The sequence below is a fragment of the Nerophis lumbriciformis genome, linkage group LG24 (genome assembly GCF_033978685.3).
Source record: "Nerophis lumbriciformis linkage group LG24, RoL_Nlum_v2.1, whole genome shotgun sequence".
In the NCBI taxonomy this organism is placed as follows: domain Eukaryota; kingdom Metazoa; phylum Chordata; class Actinopteri; order Syngnathiformes; family Syngnathidae; genus Nerophis; species Nerophis lumbriciformis.
The window spans coordinates 37,837,764-37,850,000 of NC_084571.2; the positions used below are offsets into that span (position 1 = coordinate 37,837,764).

Genomic DNA, 12,237 nt, shown 5'->3' on the forward strand with positions numbered 1-12,237 from the left:
ATGATATGACCAAAACACTTTGTTGTTTGTAGGTATCTACTGCAAAAGCGAGAGTCAAAGAGCTTCTAAATTACAAAAGTGTGTTGCTGTTTTTGGGAATCTACTGGAAAAACACAAGTCAAAGATATGACCGAGACACTTTGTTGTTTTTAAGAACCTACGACAGAATTGCAAGTCAAAGAGCTTCTAGATAACAGGAGTGTGTTTCTGTTTTTGGGAATCTGCTGGAAAAACACAAGTCAACGATATGACCGCAACACTCTGCTATTTTTGAGGACCTACTACAGAGGTGCTAGTCAAAGAGCTTACAAAGGCAGGAGTGATGGTAAACACAATTCTAGCCTATAAACAGACATCACAACATGTTTTTTGGGACCAATTTTTGGGGATGATTTTATTGAAATGTCCAAATGAGAAAAGACGAACTTAAAAAGGAAGTTTTTTGTCGCATGTTGGAAGCGGTGTTCACCTCAGCTCAGGACGTGGGCTTGACCATCATGAGGACCCGCCTGAGGGAGTAGGAGCCTCCATGGAACTCCGCCCAGTACACGCCGTCCTGGTAGCGGCTGCGATAGTGACCGCCCCGATACCACACGCCGTTGAGGTTGGAGTGGGCGCACGTGTGGTACCACCAGCCTCCTTTCTGGTAGTGAGCACAGTTACCTGCGGACACAAGCCACACCTCACTGACCCTCCCAGTCACCTGTGACGTAGATGCGCACCTGTGTAGCTGTCCTTGTCCCGGTCCAGAGTGGTGAAGGCCTTGTTGTTGTGCCAGGAGAGAGAATCACCAGCGTTGCCACGATACTGTCCCAAACGCAGTCGGTACCAGTCGCTCTCCGCCTCCAGCCGGAAGCTGTCGTACTCGGCGAACACCTGTCGGCCCTGCCAGTCCTCCAGGACCACGCGCAGCTTGTACTGGCCTTGTTTGGTCAGCCAGTACAGGTGTTCCAGGCCCAGCCAGTACTCCCCGTCCAGGTTCCCGAAGCCTTGCTGCAAGACACGAGTGTCAGAGTGGTTTGCACCGAGGGCCACGAGGCAGGTATGTTTGGCCCCAGAGGGCCGCTTCTAACAGTGAATACTATTATTACGCCATTTTTTATGCATTTAATTAGTAGATTTTGGTAACACTTTAGTATGGGGAACATATCCACCATTAATTAGTTGCTTATTAACATGCAAATTAGTAACATATTGGCTCTTAATTAGTCATTATTAAATACTTATTAATGCCTTCTTCTGCATGGTCTTATTATACAATCCTAACCCTAACTCTCTAACCCTAACCCTAACCCTAACCCTAACCCGAACCAACTCTTTTTCTTTATGACCAACCCTAACCCTAACCTTGACCTTAAACCTAACCCTAACCCCAACCCCAACCCTAACCCTAACCCTAATGTGGCAGGTATGTTTGGCCCCAGAGGGCCGCTTCTAACAGTGAATACTATTATTACACCATTTTTTATGCATTTTATTAGTAGATTTTGGTAACACTTTAGTATGGGGAACATATCCACCATTAATTAGTTGCTTACTAACATGCAAATTAGTAACATATTGGCTCTTAATTAGTCATTATTAAATACTTATTAATGCCTTCTTCTGCATGGTCTTATTATACAACCCTAACCCTAACCCTAACCCTAACCAACTCTTTTTCTTTATGCCTAACCCAAACCTTAACCTTAACCCTAACCTTAACCCTAACCCCAACCCTAACCCTAACCCTAAACCTAACCAACTCCCTTTCTTTATGACTAACCCCAACCCCAACCCTAACCCTAACCAACTCTTTTTCTTTATGACTAACCCTAACCCTAACCCTAACCTTAACCCTAACCCTAACCTTAACCCCAACCCTAACCCCCTAACCCTAACCCCAACTCCAACCCTAACCCTAACCTAACCCTAACCCTAACCCTAACCCTAACCCTAACCAACTCGTTTTCTTTATGACTAACCCCAACCCCAACCCTAACCCTAACCCTAACCAACTCTTTTTCTTTATGACTAACCCTAACCCTAACCTTAACCCTAACCTTAACCCCAACCCTAACCCTAACCCCTAACCCCCTAACCCTAACCCCAACTCCAACCCTAACCCCAACCCTAACCCAAACAAACCCTTTTTCTTTATGACTAACCCTAACCTTAACCCTAATCCCAAACCTAACCCTAACCCTAACCAACTATTTTTCTTTATGACTAAGCCTAACCCAAACCGTAACCCTAACCCTAACCCCTAACCCTAACCCTAATCCCAACCCTAACCCCAACCCTAACCCTAACCCTAACGTGGCAGGTATGTTTGGCCCCAGAGGGCCGTTTCTAACAGTGAATACTATTATTACACCATTTTTTATGCATTTTATTAGTAGATTTTGGTAACACTTTAGTATGGGGAACATATTCACCATTAATTAGTTGCTTATTAACATGCAAATTAGTAACATATTGGCTCTTAATTAGTCATTATTAAATACTTATTAATGCCTTCTTCTGCATGGCCTTATTATACAACCCTAACCCTAACTGTCTAACCCTAACCCTAACCAACTCTTTTTCTATATGACTAACCCTAACCCTAACCTTGGCCTTAACCCTAACCCTAACCCTAACGTGGCAGGTATGTTTGGCCCCAGAGGGCCGCTTCTAACAGTGAATACTATTATTACACCATTTTTTTATGCATTTAATTAGTAGATTTTGGTAACACTTTAGTATGGGGAACATATTCACCATTAATTAGTTGCTTATTAACATGCAAATTAGTAACATATTGGCTCTTAATTAGTCATTATTAAATACTTATTAATGCCTTCTTCTGCATGGCCTTATTATACCACCCTAACCCTAACCCTAACCCTAACCCTAACCTACTCCTTTTCTTTATGACTAACCCTAACCCTAACCTTGACCTTAACCCTAACCCTAACCCTAACCCTAACCCTAACCCTAACCCTTACCCCAACCCCAACCCTAACCCTAACCCTAACCCCAACCCTAACCCAAACCCTAACCCTAACCTAACCCTAACTCTCTAACCCTAAGTCATAAAGGTTAGTCATAAAGAAAGGGAGTTGGTTAGGCAACTCCCTTTCTTTATGACTAACCCTAACCCTAACCCTAACCCTAACCAACTCCTTTTCTTTATGACTAACCCTAACCCTAACCTTGACCTTAACCCTAACCCCAACCCCAACCCTAACCCTAACCCTAAAGTGGCAGGTATGTTTGGCCCCAGAGGGCCGATTCTAACAGTGAATACTATTATTACACCATTTTTTATGCATTTTATTAGTAGATTTTGGTAACACTTTAGTATGGGGAACATATTCACCATTAATTAGTTGCTTATTAACATGCAAATTAGTAACATATTGGCTCTTAATTAGTCATTATTAAGTACTTATTAATGCCTTCTTCTGCATGGCCTTATTATACAACCCTAACCCTAACCCTAACTCTCTAACCCTAAATCTAACTCTCTAACCCTAACCCCAACCCCAACCCCAACCCTAGCCCTAACCCTAACCAACTATTTTCTTTATGCCTAACCCTAACCTTAACCCCAACCCCAACCCTAACCAACTCTTTTTCTTCTTTTTCTTTATCCCTAACCCTAAAACTAACCCCCCACCATAACCCTAACTCTCTAACCCTAACCCCAACTCCAGACCTAGCCCTAACCAACTTTTTTCTTTATGCCTAACCCTAACCCTAATCCTAACCCTAAACCCAACCCAAACCCCAACCCTAACCCTAACCATAACCCTCTAACCCTATCCCAAACCCGAACCAAATAACCCTTAAATTAAGTTTTTGTTACCTACAATATGTTGCCCTCGTGTCCAAATAACTCTAAATTAAGTCTTTGTTACTTACAATATGTTCCCCATACTAAAGTGTTGCCTATATATTTTTTAAGTGAAGTGAAGTGAATTATATTTATATAGCGCTTTTCTCTAGTGACTCAAAGCGCTTTTACACAGTGAAAGCCAATATCTAAATTTCATTTAAAGCAGTGTGGGTGGCACTGGGAGCAGGTGGGTAAAGTGTCTTGCCCAAGGACACAGCGGCAGTGACCAGGATGGCGGAAGCGGGACTCGAACCTGGAACCCTCAAGTTGCTGGCACGGCCACTCTACCAACGAGGCTATACCACCCCAGTATAATGTTTAAAGTATAATGTAAAAAAATAATGCAAATAATTTCACCTCAGAATGTAGAGTATATTACTGGAAATGTAAAAACAGTACTGCTGTTTTTATGGTAAAAAGAAAAAAAGCAGCTCAATTGCCAGAATTTTACTGTAAAATTTACATTAGTTTTTTTACTGTACATTTTTTTTTTTAAAACAACAAACAACCACTGTAATGATATAAGTACAAGAGCGTATCTCGTCGATACCACTATGATTACATCATCACACAATCTTTTTTCCTTTATAAAAAAATCATATTATGTTCATAATCTCAGTAAATATGTCCCTGGACACACGAGGACTTTGAATATGACCAATGTATGATCCTGGAACTACTTGGTATCACATCGATACCTAAATGTGTGGTATCATCCAAAACTAATGTCAAGTATCAAAGAAGAGAAGAATAAGTGATTATTACATTTTAACAGAAGTGTAGATAGAACATGTTGAAAGAGAAAGTAAGCAGATATTAACAGTAAATGAACAAGTAGATTAATAATTAATTTCCTACCACTTGTCCTTTATAAAGTTGACAAAATAATAGGTGTATAAATGACACAATATGTTACTGCAGACTAATTAGGAGTCTTTGTTTGTTTACTTACTACTAAAAGACAAGTTGTCTCGTATGTTCACTATTTTATTTAAGGACTAAATTACAATAATAAACATACATTTAATGTACTCCGAAGATTTTTTTGTTAAAATAAAGCAATTTTTTGTGGTCCCCTTTATTTAAAAGTTAAAGTACCAATGATTGTCACACACACACTCGGTGTGGCGAAATAACTCTCTGCATTTGACCCATCACCCTTGATCACCCCCTTGGGAGGTGAGGGGAGCAGTGAGCGGACGGAAATAATTTTTTGGTGATTTAACCCCCAATTCCAAGCCTTGATGCTGAGTGCCAAGCAGGGAGGTGAAGGATCACATTTTTTTATAGTCTTTGGTATGACTCGGCCGGGGTTAGAACTCACAACCTACCCATCTCAGGGCGGACACGCTCTTAATTAGTCATTATTAAATACTTATTAATGCCTTCTTCTACATGGCCGTATTATACAACCCTAACCCTAACTCTCTAACCCTAACCCTAACCAACTCCTCTTCTTTATGACTAACCCCAACCCAAACCCTAACCCTAACCAACTCTTCTTCTTTATGACTAACCCCAACCCAAACCCTAACCCTAACCAACTCTTTTTCTTTATGACTAACCCTAACCTTAACCCTAACCCCAACCCCAACCCCAACCCCAACTCTAACCCTAACCCTAAACCAACTCTCTTTCTTTATGACTAACCCTAACCCTAACATTAACCCTAACCCCAACCCCAACCCTAACCCTAACCCCAACCCTAACCCTAACGTGGCAGGTATGTTTGGCCCCAGAGGGCCGTTTCTAACAGTGAATACTATTATTACACCATTTTTTATGCATTTTATTAGTAGATTTTGGTAACACTTTAGTATGGGGAACATATCCACCATTAATTAGTTGCTTATTAACATGCAAATTAGTAACATATTGGCTCTTAATTAGTCATTATTAAATACTTATTAATGCCTTCTTCTGCATGGCCTTATTATACAACCCTAACCCTAACTCTCTAACCCTAACCCTAACCAACTCCTCTTCTTTATGACTAACCCCAACCCCAACCCTAACCCTAACCCCAACCCTAACCCTAACCCTAACCAACTATTTTTCTTTATGACTAACCCTAACCCTAACCCTAACCCTAACCCTAACCCCAACCCTAACCCCAACCCCAACCCTAACCCTAACCCTAACCAACTCTTTTTCTTTATGACTAACCCTAACCCTAACCTTAACCCTAACCCCAACCCCAACCCCAACCCTAACCCTAACCCCAACCCTAACCCTAACCCTAACCCCAACCCTAACGTGGCAGGTATGTTTGGCCCCAGAGGGTGAATACTATTATTACACCCTAACCCTAACCCTAACACTTTAGTATGGGGAACATATCCAACATTAATTAGTTTCTTATTAACATGCAAATTAGTAACATATTGGCTCTTAATTAGTCATTATTAAGTACTTATTAATGCCTTCTTCTGCATAGCCTTATTATACAACGCTAACCCTAACCTTAACTCTCTAACCCTAACCCTAACTCTCTAACCCTAACCCTAAAACTAATCAACTCTTTTTCTTTATAACTAACCCTAACCCTAACCTTGACCTTAACCCTAACCCTAACCCTAACCAACTATTTGTCTTTATGACTAACCCTAACCCTAACCCCAACCCTAACCTTAACCCCAACCCTAACCCTAACCCTAACCACGCTAACACGCTAACCACTAGGCCACTGAGCATTTAGAAAAGTATGGTATTTTGGTACCGGTACCAAAATATTGGTATCGGGACAACCTTAATCCCTGTTATGCAAAACCCAAATATCCACTGCTAATCAGGAGGATATTCAGGGTCGTCATTTATTTGCTTCAATGTTTTTATTTTTGAACGTGTGCTTTTAACCCAGCAGCTTGCTTTTTTTGGGGGGGCTTGATTTACCTTATACTGGTCCCAGTTCCTGAAGAAGTTGACAGATCCGTCCTGCCTCCTCTGGAAGACGGTCCAGCCTCCCTGAGCCTGGCTCTGCTCACACCAGGCCTGCACCAGTCGGTTGGCGCTCTGCAGGCGCAGCAGGTAGATCCCGCTGGTCGTCTCGCCGGATTCCAGGACGTTTTGGCAGTCTCGCCATGGCCCTGAGAGGGTGGGGGGGGGGGGGGGGGAGTCCACGATAAGAGAGGAGAGTGAAGGAATGTGTGGAAACAAGACAGCGAGTGGTAAAGCCTAATGATCATTCCAACAACGTGAAGGTGAATTCCAGGCCAATACGGTGGTGGCCTCACTCTCAATCTTCTTGTCTGGTAATTGCAAACATTCTGATAAGGCAGTTTGACATTCCCAGAGAGATAAGACTCCCCCACAAGTAGGTCACTGACTCCATCAGCATCTACATGACGGTATGTGAACAAAAGCATCATTTCACCCTCTTTCCAACACGGGAGGCATACAGGAGACTTAAAGCAGGGGTGTCCAAAGTGTGGCCCGGGGGCCATTTGCGATAATAATAATAATAATAATAATAATAGATTTTATTTGTAAAAAAAACACTTTCCATTGAGTAAACAACCTCAAAGTGCTACAGTGTATTAAAAAAATAAAAAAATAAAAAGATAATAAAAAATAAATAAAAATAAAAACAAGGACAGCCAAATAGCTAAAACTAGTATGCAACATGTTTACTTGACCCACTTCCTGGGAAACTTATCAAGGAGCTTTTTGTATTATTAGGTCCATCAGTGCTAAACAGAGGTGTGGACTCGAGTCACATGACTTGGACTCGAGTCAGACTCGAGTCATGAATTTGATGACTTTAGACTCGACTTGACAAAAATGTAAAAAGACTTGCAACTCGACTTAGACTTTAACATCAATGACTTGTGACTTCACTTGGACTTGAGCCTTTTGAATTGACATGACTTGACATGACTTGCTACTTTCCCCAAAACCCAAAGATGAAAAAGTTATTCGGGAGCGCTCCGTATTTTTCATTGTGTACTTGTCTATCAGCGTTGCGTGTGTGTCAGCTGGTGTGCTCTCAGTACAACAGCCAATCAAATTAGATCGACTTTGTTTTCATCACACAGCATTCATCCAATCAAATTGCAGGACAACCAACGAAGAAGACATGTCCAAACCACATGCCAGTGAACAAAAAATGATACCTAAAATAATTTTGTTTGGGTATAAAAATTACGAGGTGGTCAACACAAAACGGTTTGCAGCATGCAACACATGCGGTTCGAAAATGACTGATGGAGAGGCAACAACTTCCAACTTCGTCCGGCATTTGAAGTTGCACAAAGAACGGTAAGTTTTGAATGTAAGATAACGTTTATTGGCTAAGTAACGTGACTTTTATTTGCTGTGTAGTTAAATCAGTGAGGCTGTAAACTCACTGCTAACGTTATAACGTTATTGCAAACACGGGAATCTGTTGCAGTTCACTACCTTATTCATACTTTTTGTTCAGTGATTTTTTTTAAGCAGGGTTACGTTAGTCAATATATCACACGTAACGTTAGACGGCGGTCAGCAGCACCGCGTATTTTAGCCACCTAAAAAAAGACAAAAATAGTAAAATAAAGGTCAGTTAAAATGTATACTATATTATGAATATGTGTACCGTTTTAGCTAGCTTTCTGACATACTGTTGGTTGTTTACCTCAGTGGTCCCCAACCACCGGGCCGCGGCCCGGTACTGTTTTTTTTTTTTATTAAATCAACATAAAAAACACAAGATACACTTACAATTAGTGCACCAACCCAAAACAACTCTCTCCCCCCTTTTGTTCTGGGCATTGAACATGAAGACTCTTCCTTCACTGTTCCGAGTGGCCATGAGAGTCTTGGCAGTGCCTGCCTCCAGTGCTCCAGTGGAGCGAGTTTTCAGCCATGGTGGCATCATACTACGCCCCCATCGTGCACAAATGACTGACAGACTCTTGGCTAATTTGGTCTTTTGCAAATGCAATGCAGCATAGGGCCCTGACATATAAAAAGTACAACTTTTTTGTTATGTTCACGTATATGTCATGTTTTTTCAATGTTAACACTTTTGTACAAATAAGTACATTTGCACTTTATTTTTCAATGTGTTTGTTCTGTAAAGGAATGAGTTAATGTTTAAAATGACTGGTTAATAGTGCTATTATAAAGTGCAATGTCAGCACAATTTTCTTTCCTGCAATTTAAAATGCACTTGTTTTAATAAATAAATACAGCGTTTGAAAAGCATACACAATCTGTGTTAATATATTAGTCTGTGGTTAAAAGGACTTGAAAGGACTCGAAACTCAAAATGCAGGACTTAGGACTTGACTTGAGACTTTCCAGTCTTGACTTTGGACTTGACTCGGGGCTTGCCTGTCTCGACTCGGGACTTGACTCGGACTTGAGGGCAAAGACTTGAGACTTACTTGTGACTTGCAAAACAATGACTTGGTCCCACCTCTGGTGCTAAATATTATAAACGTATCACTTTCCTCTGGCACTGTTCCACTAGCATTCAAGAAAGCGGTTATTCATCCTCTGCTCAAAAGACCTAACCTCGATCCTGACCTCATGGTAAACTACCGGCCGGTGTCCCACCTTCCCTTTATTTCGAAAATCCTCGAAAAAATTGTCGCACAGCAGCTAAATGAACACTTAGTGTCTAACAATCTCTGTGAACCTTTTCAATCCGGTTTCAGGGCAAATCACTCTACGGAGACAGCCCTCGCAAAAATGACTAATGATCTACTGCTAACGATGGATTCTGATGCGTCATCTATGTTGCTGCTTCTTGATCTTAGCGCTGCTTTCGATACCGTCGATCATAATATTTTATTAGAGCGTATCAAAACACATATTGGTATGTCAGACTTAGCTTTGTCGTGGTTTAACTCTTATCTTACTGACAGGATGCAGTGGTGGTTCCTCTCTTTAAGAAGGGGAACCGGAGGGTGTGTTCTAACTATCGTGGGATCACACTCCTCAGCCTTCCCGGTAAGGTCTATTCAGGTGTACTGGAGAGGAGGCTACGCCGGATAGTCGAACCTCGGATTCAGGAGGAACAGTGTGGTTTTCGTCCTGGTCGTGGAACTGTGGACCAGCTCTATACTCTCGGCAGGGTCCTTGAGGGTGCATGGGAGTTTGCCCAACCAGTCTACATGTGTTTTGTGGACTTGGAGAAGGCATTCGACCGTGTCCCTCGGGAAGTCCTGTGGGGAGTGCTCAGAGAGTATGGGGTACCGGACTGTCTGATTGTGGCAGTCCGCTCCCTGTATGATCAGTGCCAGAGCTTGGTCCGCATTGCCGGCAGTAAGTCGGACACGTTTCCAGTGAGGGTTGGACTCCGCCAAGGCTGCCCTTTGTCACCGATTCTGTTCATAACTTTTATGGACAGAATTTCTAGGCGCAGTCAAGGCGTTGAGGGGATCTGGTTTGGTGGCTGCAGGATTAGGTCTCTGCTTTTTGCAGATGATGTGGTCCTGATGGCTTCATCTGGCCAGGATCTTCAGCTCTCGCTGGATCGGTTCGCAGCCGAGTGTGAAGCGACTGGGATGAGAATCAGCACCTCCAAGTCCGAGTCCATGGTTCTCGCCCGGAAAAGGGTGGAGTGCCATCTCCGGGTTGGGGAGGAGATCTTGCCCCAAGTGGAGGAGTTCAAGTACCTCGGAGTCTTGTTCACGAGTGATGGAAGAGTGGATCGTGAAATCGACAGGCGGATCGGTGCGGCGTTTTCAGTAATGCGGACGCTGTATCGATCCGTTGTGGTGAAGAAGGAGCTGAGCCGAAAGGCAAAGCTCTCAATTTACCGGTCGATCTACGTTCCCATCCTCACCTATGGTCATGAGCTTTGGGTCATGACCGAAAGGACAAGATCACGGGTACAAGCGGCCGAAATGAGTTTCCTCCGCCGGGTGGCGGGGCTCTCCCTTAGAGATAGGGTGAGAAGCTCTGCCATCCGGGGGGAGCTCAAAGTAAAGCCGCTGCTCCTCCACATGGAGAGGAGCCAGATGAGGTGGTTCGGGCATCTGGTCAGGATGCCACCCGAACGCCTCCCTAGGGAGGTGTTTAGGGCACGTCCGACCGGTAGGAGGCGGCGGGGAAGACCCAGGACACGTTGGGAAGACTATGTCTCCCGGCTGGCCTGGGAACGCCTCGGGATCCCCCGGGAAGAGCTGGACGAAGTGGCTGGGGAGAGGGAAGTCTGGGCTTCCCTGCTTAGGCTGCTGCCCTCGCGACCCGACCTCGGATAAGCGGAAGAAGATGGATGGATGGATGGATGGATGGAGGATGCAGTGCGTCTCCCATAATAATGTGAGCTCGGACTATGTTAAGGTAACGTGCGGAGTTCCTCAGGGTTCGGTTCTTGGCCCTGCACTCTTTAGTATGTACATGCTGCCGCTAGGCGACATCATACGCAAATACGGTGTTAGCTTTCATTGTTATGCTGATGACAGCCAACTCTACATGCCCCTAAAGCTGACCAACACGCCGGATTGTAGTCAGCTGGAGGCGTGTCTTAATGAAATTAAACAATGGATGTCCGCTAACTTCCTGCAACTCAACGCCAAGAAAACGGAAATGCTGATTATCGGTCCTGCTAAACACCGACATTTATTTAGTAATACCACCTTAACATTTGACAACCAAACAATTACACAAGGCGAATCAGTAAAGAATCTGGGTATTATCTTCCACCCAACTCTCTCCTTTGAATCACACATTACGAGTGTTACTAAAACGGCCTTCTTTCATCTCCGTAATATCGCTAAAATTCGTTCTATTTTATCCACTAGCGACGCTGAGATCATTATTCATGCGTTCGTTACGTCTCGTCTCGACTACTGTAACGTATTATTTTGGGGTCTCCCTATGTCTGGCATTAAAAGATTACAATTGGTACAAAATGCGGCTGCTAGACTTTTGACAAGAACAAGAAAGTTTGATCATATTACGTCTATACTGTATATATCTTTATATACATATATACATATATATATACCTATACTGGCTCACCTGCACTGGCTTCCTGTGCACTTAAGATGTGACTTTAAGGTTTTACTACTAACGTATAAAATACTACACGGTCTAGCTCCGTCCTATCTTGTCGATTGCATTGTACCATATGTCCCGGCAAGAAATCTGCGTTCAAAGAACTCCGGCTTATTAGTGATTCCCAGAGCCCAAAAAAAGTCTGCGGGCTATAGAGCGTTTTCTATTGGGGCTCCAGTACTATGGAATGCCCTCCCGGTAACAATTAGAGATGCTACCTCAGTAGAAGCATTTAAGTCCCATCTTAAAACTCATTTGTATACTCTAGCCTTTAAATAGCCCCCCTGTTAGACCAGTTGATCTGCCGTTTCTTTTCTTTTCTCCTCTGCTCCCCTATTCCTTGTGGAGGGGGGGGGGCACAGGTCCGGTGGCCATGGATGAAGTGC

General features: G+C 43.2%; 1 protein-coding gene across 1 annotated transcript in view; it reads right to left on the minus strand.

The window, feature by feature from the left end:
- Positions 1-383: 383 nt before the first annotated feature.
- angptl6 (angiopoietin-like 6) overlaps positions 384-12,237 on the minus strand; it is a 94,085-nt gene continuing 82,231 nt past the window's right edge. The window contains exons 6-8 of the mRNA XM_061982069.1: positions 6,755-6,948; positions 723-993; positions 384-663 (exon numbers count right to left, since the gene is read on the minus strand). Coding sequence (XP_061838053.1) covers positions 476-663; positions 723-993; positions 6,755-6,948 — 653 coding nt within the window. The 3' untranslated portion in view covers positions 384-475. The remainder of the gene's footprint in view (positions 664-722; positions 994-6,754; positions 6,949-12,237) is intronic.